The sequence below is a fragment of the Thermothielavioides terrestris genome, chromosome 2 (assembly GCF_000226115.1).
Source record: "Thermothielavioides terrestris NRRL 8126 chromosome 2, complete sequence".
NCBI lineage: Eukaryota > Fungi > Ascomycota > Sordariomycetes > Sordariales > Chaetomiaceae > Thermothielavioides > Thermothielavioides terrestris.
Window position 1 is genome coordinate 4,093,100 of NC_016458.1, and position 13,459 is coordinate 4,106,558.

Below are 13,459 nucleotides of genomic sequence, written 5' to 3' on the forward strand. Positions count from 1 at the left end.
AGGCAGGCGGCAGGCAGGAGTCGCCTTATCGCCGATAAGCATTGGCAGGCTCAAAATTTGGGCTGATCAACCGCAAAACAGGCCACCAGAGGAACGCTACGCAAGCAGAGCAATTAATTGGACGTGGCCGAACGGACAGCTGCTCCAGATCATTTGAAGCCCACACAACAATGTCGTCGCTACGCAATAGGTAAGAAGAAGCGACAAATCCGCAGCCCCAAGACGATTGCGCCAGACAATGCTGATCCGCACCAGTATCCAGCGGCGAGCCCACCGCGAGCGGGCGCAGCCCTTCGAGCGCCAACGGCTCGGCCTGCTCGAGAAGAAGAAGGACTACCAGAAGCGTGCCAGGGACTACAACAAGAAGAAAGCCGTGCTCAAGTCGCTGCGCCAAAAGGCCGCCGAGCGCAACGAAGATGAGTTCTATTTTGGCATGATGTCGCGCAAGGGGCCTGGCAACCCCGTCACCCGTGGCAAGTCCTTCACCGGCACTGTCGACGGCGACCGCGGCAACAAGGCCATGGACATGGACACGGTCCGGCTGCTTAAGACGCAAGATTTGGGGTATGTGCGGACCATGCGGAACGTGGCCGCGAAGGAGGTGCGAGAGCTGGAGGAGCGGTTTATCCTTGCCGGAGGGACAGAGCAGGCGGACGACGACGACGACGACGACGACAACAGCGACGACGACATGGGCCCGTCTGTGTCCAGGCAGCAAAAACCCAAGAAGATCGTCTTCTTCGATGGGGCCGAAGAGAGGGAACAGGCGCTTAGGCAAGAAGCCGAGAAGGAGGACGATGCGATGGCGGATGCCGAGGACGAGGACGGCGAGGAAGCCGCGGAGGCACGCCGGAAAGCACAGAACCTGGAAAAGCTTCGGAAGAGGCTAAAAGCCGCCCGGAAGAAGTTAAAGACCCTGAAGGACGCCGAGTACGAGTTGGAGCTGCAGCAGGCCAAGATGGCGAAAACGGCAACGTCAACAGGAGTTGGGAAGGATGGAAGGATAAACAAGGTGCGCCAGAGGAAGAGGTAGCGGGCCGGGCTCAGCCATGTTTCATTCCTTCCGACCCCTACGTTTTGTCATACAAGCTCCATGCGAAAGCAGCAAGCCTGCCCTCGCTGTGATGAGAGATTATTATGCGAAATACCCAACGCCAGAATCATAACGACCACGAACGATCCAACATTAGCCCTTTGATGAGTTCCTTAGCCGTTTCCTGATCCCGTTGCCAACCCGACGCCGACTCCATACCCCTAGAGCTTCCCGAGGCCACAACACCTCGTCAGTCCCGAGAGGATGGCCATGAGCGCCTTGAACGCCAGCGTCGCGCTCCACACGAAGCACTTGAACGTGATCTTCACCAACCCCACCGCGGCCCTCAACACTCCCGGGAGCTTCTCATCGTCCTCCTTCCCGAGATCGCTGCTCTGACTCTCAAGGTCCATCTCAAACTGCTCCATGCCCGCCCGCTTGCCCTTGCCGCTCTTTCTCTTCGACTCCTTCTTCCGCTCCCTGTCCCCTCTCCGGCTAGCCCGGCTCGCCCGGCTGGCCGCCCGACTCCAGCTCCGCCCGCCCCTCTCCCCAGCAGCGCCCGAATACAGACCGTCGCCGCCCGGCGGCGCCTCAAACACCTCCCCGCCGCCACCACCAGCGCCGTGCTGGCCCCTGCTCTTCCTCGCGTCCAGGTGCGCGACCAGCACGAGCGCGGCGACGACCACGTCGACGAGGTAGACGGCGTCGACCTTGCCGGCGACGGCCGTGTCGACCTCGAGCCAGCCGGCGCCGGTGCCGTCGCGCACCAGCCGCGCGATCAGCGCCGGCGACTCGAGGTGCTCGAGCGCGTACTCGGTCCGGCTGAGCGCGCCCTGCCGCTCCACCGCCACGCTGAACGGCACCGCCAGCGCCGGGTGCACCAGGAAGTGGCTGCCCGAGTCCGCGTCCCACACCAGCCGCGCCGACTCGTGCTGCGCCACCGCCACCGTCGCCGCGTCGTTGGCCCGGTCCGCCACCAGCCGCGCCGCTGCGCTCGGCCAGAGGTGCGCCACCAGGCCGTCGTCCTCGTCGGCGGCGCGGTCGTTGTTGTCGTCGTCGTCGCTGGTGTAGGAGTTGGTGATGGCGGAGGTGGAGAGCGTGGTGGACAGCACTTCCTGCCAGTTTTTTTGGTGTTTGAGGGCGGTGGTGGACGGGGTGTGCGCGGTGGTCTGGGAGGTGCTCGCGTAGTTGGACCGCCGGCTAGACGAGGAGGCTCGTGGCGAGGGCGAGGAAGCGTCGGGGCTCGGGCTGGGGATGGGAATTGTGGAGGACGAGGTGGCGGTGGCGGTGGTGCTGCTGGGCTTGAAGGGCTTATTTGGGTCGTAGCGCGACAGGGTGACGAGGGCGGAGGCTGAGGTTGGCTCGACGCGCAAGCAGTAAAAGGGCTGGCCGGTGGAGGAAGAGAGGGTGTATGTCGGGGGGGCCTCCGGGGACGTGGTCATCTTGAGGCAGTAGGTGCGCCCTTCGAGGGATGATGCTCTCCACCCGTTGGCCGCTTTCCACAATCCACGGAGCTCCTCCGTCGTGCTGACCGCCGAGACCGCCGCCGGCTCGCGACGGCCTCGAACTGGAGGCCAGCGGGCGTGAGAGTTGGATGTTTGGGCGGAACCCCCAGACTGGGCGCCTGCCTGCCCGCTCGATGCACCGCCGGCGGCGGCGGCGGCGCTCCGGGGGGAATAGAGCGGCCTGCTGATGGCGGATTGTGGGATGTGGGCTGGGCTCGCTTGGGTGGGGTAATACTCTTGCTGAGACAGGGGAACGTCGGGGTTGTACCGGGGGAATATGGACCGGATGACTGTCGGTTCCTCGGACTCCTCCGGTTGTGAAGACGAAGACGCCCTAGCCGGGGTGTAGGCTATCGGCGGCTTGGCTATGGAGCTCCGAGACCTCTGGCTCGCGCTGCGGACCAGCGTCTGAGCCTCCGAGAAGGCAGTCTCACACCGCTGCGGGACATCCGTCACTGGCTGAGAATATGCCACCTCTGCCGCGGGGGCCTCAGGGGCAACGGCAGCAGTGGTAGGAGCCGTGGACAGGCCCGCCGTGCTCTCGAGGGGGGCCGTCTGCTTCCGCGCATCGAGGGCATGTTGCCACGGGTTGTTGGACACGGCCCGCTGCTTGCCCTCCCTGCTTACCGAGTTCCTCCTTTCGGGAGCGTGTCTCGCGGCACGGGGCGGCGATACCTCGACAGAGCTAGCGGGCCCTTCCTGGGGCGTAGCTGCTCGAGGCCGACTGTGGGATCTCGATGGCGGTCGTGGGGCGTTGCTGGGATTGGGAAAGAGGGAGAACCCTCCGGCCGGAGGCGCTGACATGGTGCGTCGATGCGTCGATTGGGCGTTGTGTATGTACTTTCCTCGAATGTCCGGAGGCTACTATGTCGTTGTCGTCGTTGTCGCCGTGGACTCTTGTTCTCATTCCTCGTGCTTCCTCCCCGATGCGTGCCAGCGGCGCAGACGAAGCGATCACAACAAAACCGGGAGTGAGAACTGCCTACCGAGACATGATGGTCTAGACCGCACGTGTGGAAGGAGAGGGCTGGCGAAACTGTGTTGTCTTGCCGCGTGGCCAGCACCAACAACCTAGGATAATGAAATGGGAACCAGAACCACGGGAACCACGGGGAACCAGGAGAGCACGGAACCCATTTCGTTTTATTTGGAGAACTGACTATCTGAGCTGTGACTGGGGGGAACGAGGTCAACCGCAAGACCCCTTGTGCCAAGTCCCGCGTGCGCGACAGCTTGGGCGGGTGTGGAAGCGGCAATTAGCATGCACATGGCGTGCGCTTCTGCGAAGCAACCTCGAAGTTAACGTTATTCGATAGATCCAGGAACTTCAGCGCTCGGCTTGGTGGGCAGGCACCATTGGCAGTCCACGTGTGGGGAGGAAGCAGCGCCGCCAGCCTATGGCGGCCGCGCGTTGCCTCGTGCAGTGCGCTCTGGAGGGAGGCGCCTTTCCGACTGCAGTGAGATTTGGTACTGTTAAGCGCCGGACTTTTCCCCCACGGCTGAGAGCGGCGACCTCGAGCTGTCGTCCCATTCTGAGTGGACGAACGGATGCCAGGCTTGTTTGGTGGAAAGGCGGGCGGGAGCGGGGTCGAGATAAACGCCCAAAATAGATCCTTCGGGCCGTACCCCTGCTGCATCTGCCCAATCAGCGCCGGGATCACCTTGCAGCTAGACGCCGTCCAATCCGCCTGCTCGCTTCTCTTCACAGGACTCTGCACATCCCATTCGCCCTTCCCACTCTTACCTATATCCCGGCAACACTCACTGCTCAGGCAGCCCAGCAGCAGCAGCCATGTTGTGAGTGGGATACTATCCGAGGTTGTGCGATCAGATCCCGCAAGCACAGAGTCGAATATGGTAGCCGATCTACAGCGCCGTCCCGTCGCCTTCCCTTACACAGGTCGCCTTTCGCCTCGTCTAGCCTCCTCGAACGTTTACAGTTTTCCCTCGGAAAGCACATCACCACGAACTTTGCTCAAGCGGGCTTGTGCAGATTCTTCGCATGGCTTGCATATCATTGCTCTGAAAACAGGTCGGAGATGATTCCCGGACACATGCAGTCTTCTTGGCGAATGACAGAACATGTACGAGCTGGCCGAGCCGGTCTGGTCGTGGAGAGGAAATCTTTGATCTTCGACGTGATATCGCCACGGTGTTGAGGGCCGTCAGCGCAAGGGGCTGTCACACCGTCGGCCCGTCCCATCCTCATCAGATCGAAAAGGGATCCCTTCTACAGTGTGTGACTATGGCCCGTTCTGCCGTGATGCGGGCCACTGTTTTGCATCGGGAAGAGGCGAACCCGGATGTCAGTGTATTCTTTAATAAGGTAGGTAGCTACCACGTCTCTCCTGCCTGATGGCAGCAAAGGCACTGGGGTGCAGGCTGCTTTCGCCCCGCGGTGCTGCAGTGCTACGGCAAGAACACCCTCGGTCAAAGACACGGCTTGATTAGCCTTTCCATGGTTGTAACTTGTAAGCGTCGCGAGATGAGCCTCAACGGCCATCACCAGCCTTAACTGCCCTGCGCCGGGCCCAGAAAGTGCCAAGAAACGGGCCAAGCAGCGACAGCCAGCACTACCTAATATCCCGTCCCTTCTTCCAAGAATGGCGTCGTCTTCGCACCGGGCCACATACCGCTCAGCCGGTTTGCTGAGAAGAAATGCGCTGGAAGGTGTGTGAAAGATTGCCAAAAATACGATCACAATAAATATATCGATTGTGACGGGACGACAAGGAACTCGTCTGAAGTTGTCGCTGGGCTGCATTGGGTATGGGGGGAGTCGCTACTGTGTATTCTTTTTCTCCCCTCCACTCAGGATATTGGCTGAAGTTTTAGCCTCAGGAGGAAGGGAACACCACCTGCAAGCTAGAGCAGTGCGGTCCGGGAGCTGCGGCTTGTTTGCAACTCGGCGAGGCTCGCACAATGCCGTCCCGCCCCGATCACTGAGGATCGAGCCTGCAGCCGACCGGCAAGGCAAGGAAAAGCATACGTTACATAGTCTGTGAAGTAAGACGAAACGGGGTATTACCCGAGCCGAGTCCGGTGTTGCTCATCGGCTCCGTCGCGCTTCCGGCGGAAACCGGAGCGCCGGCGATAGCCGACCCACTCGGCCGTGCGGGGCCGCTGGCTCATCGGAGGTAGATTCGGAGCCTGGCACGGAATTTGGCTGCTTCCCGTCCTCAGTGAGGTGACAATGCCGCAACTGCCTACCTAATGTGGAAGGCCCCTGAACTTTCGCTCCGCCCACTTCGCCTCCTTTTCTGCAGTGGCTTGCATACGAAATACGGAGACATCAGGCCACCAGCATACGGAGTAAACTGCCTACCTTATATACCAACCCGTATCACCCTCCCTTGCCAGTGATCTATCTTTCCCCGGTTCCTCTCATCTCCGAGAGACGGTCTGTGAGGAGTCATATCAGAGGCAGATCTGGGCAGACTCTTCCACGCAACAATGCCGCACCATGTCGTGGTCATCGGGTAGGATCTCTTCCCCTTAGAACTCAGACTCACGGTAGTCTGCGCTGACACCCACCACGCAGCGCCGGTGTCATAGGCCTGAGCTGCGCTATCCTTCTCCAGCAAGCCGGCTACACCGTGACCATTGTCGCCCGGGACTTCCCCGCGCCCTTTGAGACCATGGACCCTTCGACCAAGATCAACTACACCTCGCCGTGGGGCGGAGCCCGTATGTTTCTCATCTAACTAATTATCCCTCACACCCAACCCTCCCAATATCCTCGCCACACCCCCCCTTGCCCAACCCGACCTTTCCTGACAAAACCTGTCTAGACAACCGCTGGGTGCTCCCGCACCCGTCCCTCCCCGCCACCCTGTACCGCGAGCACGCCATGGCCCTGCGGACCTTCGCCCACATGCAGGCCCTGCACGCCGCCCACCCGCACACCGCGGGGATCACCTTCCTCAAGGGGATCGAGTACCTCGAGGCGCCCGGGCCGGCGTACCTGGAGCCGCCGCCGGCGCTGCTGCGCGACCTGCCCGGCTTCCGCCTGCTCGACCCGTCCTCGTCGGACTCGTCTGACTCCTTCCCCCGCGACGGCCGCGTCGTCTGGGGCTGCGAGTACGACACGTGGTGCGTCAACCCCATGGTCTACTGCGCCTTCCTCCTGCGCCGGTTTGTCCATCGGGGCGGGCGCGTCGTGCAGCTAGAGCGGGAGCTGCGCAGGCCCGAGGAGGCGTTCGCGCTGCCGCTGGTCGGGGACGGAACTCTGAGGGCGGGGGCGGGGGCGGGGGCGGGCGGTGGTGATGGTAATGGTGATGGCGTCGGCGAGGTGGCGGCGGTCGTGAACGCCTCTGGGACGGGCATCGTGCCGGACCCGGACATGACCATCACGCGCGGGCAGACGTGTCTGGTGGCGGAGGACTGCGACGCCACGGTGACGCGGCAGAATGCGGATGGGAGCTGGACCTTTTGTGTCCCCCGCGGGTTCGAGGGCGGGACCATCATCGGCGGGACGAAAGAGCTGAATAATTGGGACCCAAAGCCCTCGGTGGAGGTGAGGGAAAGGTTACTGAGCAAGTTCATCGAGACGTATCCCAAGATCCTGGGCGACAAGCCGAAGTTGACGGTGATCAGGGACATCGTGGGCCGCAGGCCCACAAGGAATGGGGGCCCACGAGTCGAAGGGGAGGTCGTTCCGGGAGCTGGGTTTGTGATGCATGCGTATGGACTGGGCGGGCGAGGGTACGAGCTGTCATGGGGCGTTGCTGAGGCAGTGGTCGAGGGCGTGGAGAAGCACGTCAAAGGGGGGGAAGAGAGGAAGTTGTAGGATGCGGGCTTTGACCTTGGATATCGGACACAGATATCGACATAACCCCTCCAGACAATACAAGTCTATGCTAAATTTCACTTCCACCTCCATCCACCTTGCGTGTTTGGGTTAACAATACATGTACAGAGTTGCGTATCTGCCCTCAGCGGTGCGGGACAGAGCCCGGGTAGCCCTTTCATCTTCCACCACCCCAACGCCACTCCCACGGTATCCGTCTCAGCTGGCGTGACGACTTGCGGTCCGGATGAACCGGCCGGTCCTTCAGCTCCTCACACCAGATATCCACGTATAATACACACGCCAACGTGCGCGTCTCTCCGTGCCGCACTAACGCTCTATACTCCCCATCCAAGGCCACAGTGATATAAGTTCTTCTTCCCCCAATGTCACCTCCCCTCATGCTCTTGTCGTTGCCCTTCTTGCCGTGGTGGGGGCCCATTCCTCCTCGCAACGCCGGCAACCCTCTCGCCCTGCCGCAACTTCTCCATCTCGCGGCGGGCCTCTTCGCGGTCCTTCTCCGGCAGGCCCCACCACTCGCGCAGGAAGGCCTCCTGCTCGGCCTTGCGGCGCGCCTTGCGCTCGCGCTCGCGCTGCCGCTGCAGCCGCAGCGCGAACCACTCCTCGCGCGCGGCGTCCTGCTCCTCCTGCGTCGCGTGCGTCTTGAGGCAGCTGTTCATGGCGCGGTGCGTCTCGCGGCAGACGAAGGGGGTCGTGAAGGTGCGGTTCATGGCGCAGTCTGCGAAGGCTGGAGGGGGAGGCGGGGAGCGACGACAAGGTCGCGTTGCGTGGGTTAGCAAAGAATGGTGCAGGGCCAAAGGTGTGCTTGAGGGGAGTTGTTGGTGGGTAAAGGGAAGGAGGGGATGGGGTTTTGGGGAGGCAGCAGAGAGCGCACGAACGCACCCTTGATTTCGTCGGCGCATTTCCTCCGCACTCGCGCATAGAAGATCTCCCTGACCTGGGCCTCTTGCGATGCCGACAACGGGAGCGGGTTGCGCGACGGCATGGGCAGGCGTTCAGCCTGGTCGCCGCCTTCGGCCGCCATGGCGGCCATCTAAATCGAATGCCTCGCCCGGAATGCCGCCTGTCTCTGGAGAGCCCTAGCTCAGGGCGTGGGGCTGCCACGAGCCGAGGGAAACTGCGTGGCTGATGTTGCTGTGTTGCTGCAGCTGCAGTTGTTGCGCTAGCAATTGGACATGAACAGGACACTGGAGATGGTCAACTAGTGTACTCCGTACGTTCAGCGTTAACTATCCGGGCAGCTTCGGAGCTGGTGGAAGCACAGTGTTAAATGCGACTCATTTACACGGACCATATTTATTGTTAACACTCCCTGTTCGTTTGGTAGGGGTGCTTGTGTCAGAACCAGCCCGGCCCGGGGTAGCGGGCCGGCCCACCGAGATTAGGATCTACTAGCTTGATGCCCAACTGCCGCCCAAGACTGGGCTCCTGATCAGGAGAACTCTCCTACAATACAATATCCTTAACACCACGATTGATTCCAGTTGTACGTATTGCTTACATCGTAATAGCTTCATCTTCCTAAGCTAGTGTAGTAGTTCTAACAATTAAGAGTCTCATTGGCTTAAAAACCTAGCTCTATCTCTAAGTATATAGCCCTATATATAGCGCTTAGTAGCAACTATTATATCTTCGAAAGCCGATATAAAGATCGATATTATCCTAGTTAGCCTAGATAACTAGGTAGCTTAGAACCGCGAGTTCGTTAACAAGGCTAAGCATCTCGATCTACTCGACTACTTTGAAGACAAGGCGGAGCTCCTCTCGAAGCCTACAATGGCTAATACCTACGATCTCGTCTATAAGTATATCTAGTATAAGCTCTAGGAATATATCGTTGAACTATAAGCTTCTACGCTAGCTATAGCCGTAGAAGCTCTAGCCGATCTAGGAGTACCCGCTATAGGTGAGTAATAGCCTAGCATTGCCTCTATAGCCTAGGATAACGATATAGATTCCTAGACCCTCTCTAAGAATAAGGGTCTATAAGAATAGCCTAGTATCGAAGTACTAAACGGCTACTAGAGGAAGCTCTATAACAAGAGGGAAAAGTAGTTCAACAATAATATTGTTATCGTTATTTTATAGATTGAGAAGGATCTAGACTATAAGTATAAAGACTATAAACATTAGACTAATTACCTTACTTAGATATTAACCTTTATAACTACTATAGTAATAGTTAACTATTAGTCTACCTACTTTATAGAGTATATCGACTTTTAAATATAGTATAATAACTTTAAGAAGACTACTTAGCTAACTATTGAAACAATAATAGAGCTTCAAATATATATTCGTATCTACCTTAATATATTTAAATATCCTAGGAATATATATATTAAAGAGGCTAATTTTAAAAGGTAGCTCGTTAAATAGGAGAACCTAATAGATAAGGCCTCCCTCTAGAAGATAAGTAAAGCGAAGGATCTTAGCCTATAGTTCAATAAACTAATAGCTATACTAAAGAAGCTATTCCCAAGCTTTGTTTCTCTTTATACTATAAGTAAGATAAAGATCTTTAAGAAGCTAACCTTTTAAAATGTAACTATAGAAGTCTATAAAGGAATATATCTATTCTTCGAGAAAGCGCTCAACTATATAGAGAAAGGATCTTTCCTAATATATAGCCCTAGAGAGAAAGAAAACAAGGACTCTAAGCAACTAGAAGATTAAGAGGATCGCTTTAAACGCTAAGCTAGTTGTAAAGAGGGAGCTAGAATCGGCTAATCCTACTTTAAACGTAAGTTAAGTATACTTATAGCTTCTAGCACCTCTATAAAGTCCTTAAGTATATTAAGGAAGTGCTATACCTATAATCACTTCTATTTAACTAAACGGTACTATTATTTAAACCCTAAGAGTATACTACCTAGGTAGGAACCTAGAGAATATATTAAGGCTTATATAAAGGCTAATTTAAAAGCCGATTCAACTCTATAAATAAAGGCCAATAGGCTTTAGATAAAGAGGTCTAAGAGTAGCCTTGCTAACGACGTAAAGAGCGATATAGGCGAAGATCCGCTATTATATTAACTAGCCAACCGTTCTAAAAAAGCTATAGCCACGTTTCTAACAAAGGAGCCCGAGGTCCTTAAAGTAGATATAGCAGATGCTAACGCCCCTAAAGAGGGCATTGCTCCCAAAGAGAGTACTACCTAGGAAGAGGGTAATGCCTCCGAAGTAGGCACTGCCCCCAAAGTAGGCATCGCCTCTGATATAGGCAATACCCCTAATATAGGCACTAATATTATAGCGATATTTAGCTACTAGTATATCGTAAGAATATAGTAATAGAGAGCTATAGGCAAATGTATAGTGAGCTTTGCTATAATCTTAGCTATATTCTAGATAGGCTAGAGATATCCCTTAATCAACTCGATGATCCTAGATTCAAGGTCAACTATTTATATTGCTAACTATCTAAATAGGTTTAAAAGGCCTTCTAAGTTGGCTATATCTAATAACTATATCTAGGTAGGTAAATACTTTATTTAGATTAAAGGATATAACAAGATAGATGTTAAACTATAGAACGACGAAGGTATTATAGTCCTTACGTTATATAACGTAGCTTATTACCTAACCTTTATATATAATATTGTATTATTGGAGTAGCTTAATCGACAAGGGATCTAGTAGGACAATAGGCTAGAGAGTATACTAAACTATCTACTTAGGCACTAAGATTATATACTCTTTAGATATACTATAAAGAAGCTCTAATAATATATCTTTGAATATATACCTAAGGACTATATATCTATAGCCTTTACTATCTAAACGAAGAGGCTCGATCGCTAGGCTTATTATATAGAGAGCGTAGTAGATGCTATAACTTAGTATTTACACTTTAGCTATATAGGCCTAAAGGCCTTTGAACACTTCGTTAATTGCTTATAAGGAGGGCGTATCAAAGGTGTACCAACGTTCAAGTATAACGGCTATAGCCTTAGTAAGTTAAAACGTAGGCCTAATCATATTCCTAGGCTATTAAACTATAGCCTAGGCGATAGGATCGCCCTAGATTTATACCCTTTCTAAGAAGGCCAATAGTACTTTAAACATCTGCTATTAGCGATAGATCGCTATTTAAGTATAATATAGGACTATTATCTATATAACTATAAGGCTCTAAGCATTCTAATAGCTATTAAATACCTCGCTATACTGTTTAAAAGGCAATACTAGCTATATATCAAGGTCCTAGAGTATAACAACGAATTTATATAGGCAAGCACTATTACTACCTAGATAGAGAGATAAAGTATCCGAATAGAGCCTTTAGCGCCTAATACGCTTATATAGAACGGAGGCGCTAAATGCTTAGGGGGTATAATCAAGGAGAAGGCTAAAACAATAGCTATTGGTATACGGTTGCTAGAGCAACTATAGCTAGAAGTTATAAGAGCTATAGTATATCTCTATAATAGGACACTATCTTTGACAATAGAGTAGATAACGCTGTTAGATCGCTTTTATACCTTCCTTACTAAGAGAGATAGCCTAAGAGCCTTAGAGTATAAGCTATACTAAGGGTACTTGAAGGTCTATAGTTACAAGGCATTCGCTATAATAGATGCTACTAAGAAGAAAGAAAGGCACTTCGAACAGTTCTAACTAAGAGCTTAGATCAACTACCTTATAGGATATGATTCCTTAAATATCTATTGTATCTAGAACCTTGCTATTGACTAAGTAGTATATATATACAATATAATCTTTAATAAAAAGTAGGTATACCTAGGTGATCTAAAGCTTATAGTATAAGACATTCTTTAGGTAGATCTCAAAGAGCTAAAGCGCTAGCTTAATACTAAAGGTACTAATAATGCCGATTAGCTAGATAATAACGATCTTACGCCTATAGCTAAGGAAAAGGATATAATAAAGGCATTTAATACGCCTTCAACAACCTTCAAAGAACTAGAGGAGAGCCTAGCTACTATCGAAGAAGTGTTAGATACTATTATAGTAAAAGGCGATATTATAAGTACCTTCCTAGAGTTCTAATATCTAACTCCTCTATCTACTTCGCTAAGCGCCTTAATTGTAGCTACCTTCCTAGGTTTACGTTCGCCTAGAGCTTCTAAAGGAGTATTCCAACTATAGGAGGTCGCCTTTAATATAGGAACGTTAGGCCCTAGAGCTACTAAACGTAGATACTTAAGGAGGGTCCTCTATATAGAGGAAGAGAGAGAAGAGCTTACTTAAAAGAGTAAAAAGAAGGCTAAGAAGGTAGTTAGTACTATTAAGAAGGAAGCTAGTAGCGCTAAGAGGATCTTTTAAGAAGAAGTCGATCGCTTATAGTAAAAAGGTAAGCTTAGATCTATCTACTAGTCGATACTCCTATCTATATCTCGATAGTACTCTAAACTTAAAGATTATCCATTAGGCTAGCTATTCCTAGAGGTGGAACGCGATTATCTTCGAAGCTATAAAGTAATAGGCTTCTAAAAAGAGATTTACTACTATAATAAGGAGGTCTAGGGCAAATAGATCCTAAATTATATATAGATATACATTTATAAGTTCAATAAAAGTAGATACTTTATTAAATGTAAAGCAAAGCTAGTAGTATATAGCGATTAGTAAAAGAAGAGGTTTACTAAGGAGAACTATATAGCTATACTTACTATATAATCCTTTAGAATAGTATTCGCTATTATAGCAAAGTTCGACTTAGAACTAAAGTAGTTTAATATAGTTAATGCCTTTGTTAATATAAAGATTAATAAAGATATTTATATAGAGATGTTATATAGCTATTATAAATTAGGAACTATCCTAAAGCTAAAGAAGGCGCTCTATAGCCTATAAAAGTCTCCCCTCCTTTAGCAATAAGAGCTAACGGCTACCCTAAGGAACCTAGGGTTCTAGGCTATATTATAAGAGCTCTATATTATAACGAACAAAGGCATTATTGTCTTCTTCTATATAGATAATATCGTCTTCGTCTACTATAAAAAGGATTAATACTAAGCTAACAAAGTGATTAGCTAGCTATAAGAAAAGTATAAATTTATAAGAGGAGATAACCTCCTATAGTTCCTAGGTATAGAGATTTATTACAACTATAAGAGGCATTTAATTTAGCTTAGCTAGATAGCT

The 13,459-nt window shown here is 52.1% G+C and overlaps 5 protein-coding genes across 5 annotated transcripts; 3 read left to right on the forward strand and 2 right to left on the reverse strand.

Annotated features, from left to right (window-relative positions):
* The first annotated feature begins 99 nt into the window (after positions 1–99).
* THITE_2077413 (uncharacterized protein) lies at positions 100–1,182 on the forward strand. The gene is made up of 2 exons (XM_003652225.1): positions 100–190; positions 256–1,182. Exons 1-2 carry the CDS (start codon positions 171–173, stop codon positions 1,031–1,033), a joined length of 798 nt encoding a protein of 265 aa, XP_003652273.1. The 5' UTR covers positions 100–170; the 3' UTR covers positions 1,034–1,182.
* THITE_2113585 (uncharacterized protein) lies at positions 1,144–3,568 on the reverse strand. The gene has a single exon (XM_003652226.1). It carries the CDS (start codon positions 3,340–3,342, stop codon positions 1,255–1,257), a length of 2,088 nt encoding a protein of 695 aa, XP_003652274.1. The 5' UTR covers positions 3,343–3,568; the 3' UTR covers positions 1,144–1,254.
* Positions 3,569–5,694: 2,126 nt separating this feature from the next.
* Positions 5,695–6,329, forward strand: THITE_2113587 (uncharacterized protein). Its single transcript, XM_003652227.1, has 2 exons — positions 5,695–6,017; positions 6,080–6,329. Exons 1-2 carry the CDS (start codon positions 5,992–5,994, stop codon positions 6,240–6,242), a joined length of 189 nt encoding a protein of 62 aa, XP_003652275.1. The 5' UTR covers positions 5,695–5,991; the 3' UTR covers positions 6,243–6,329.
* THITE_2113588 (uncharacterized protein) lies at positions 6,330–7,527 on the forward strand. The gene has a single exon (XM_003652228.1). The coding sequence runs from the start codon at positions 6,389–6,391 to the stop codon at positions 7,325–7,327; it is 939 nt and encodes a 312-aa protein (XP_003652276.1). The 5' UTR covers positions 6,330–6,388; the 3' UTR covers positions 7,328–7,527.
* On the reverse strand, positions 7,521–8,595 carry THITE_2113589 (uncharacterized protein). Its single transcript, XM_003652229.1, has 2 exons — positions 8,231–8,595; positions 7,521–8,075 (listed from the first exon to the last, which is right to left on the reverse strand). Exons 1-2 carry the CDS (start codon positions 8,370–8,372, stop codon positions 7,717–7,719), a joined length of 501 nt encoding a protein of 166 aa, XP_003652277.1. The 5' UTR covers positions 8,373–8,595; the 3' UTR covers positions 7,521–7,716.
* Between the last annotated feature and the right edge of the window lie 4,864 nt (positions 8,596–13,459).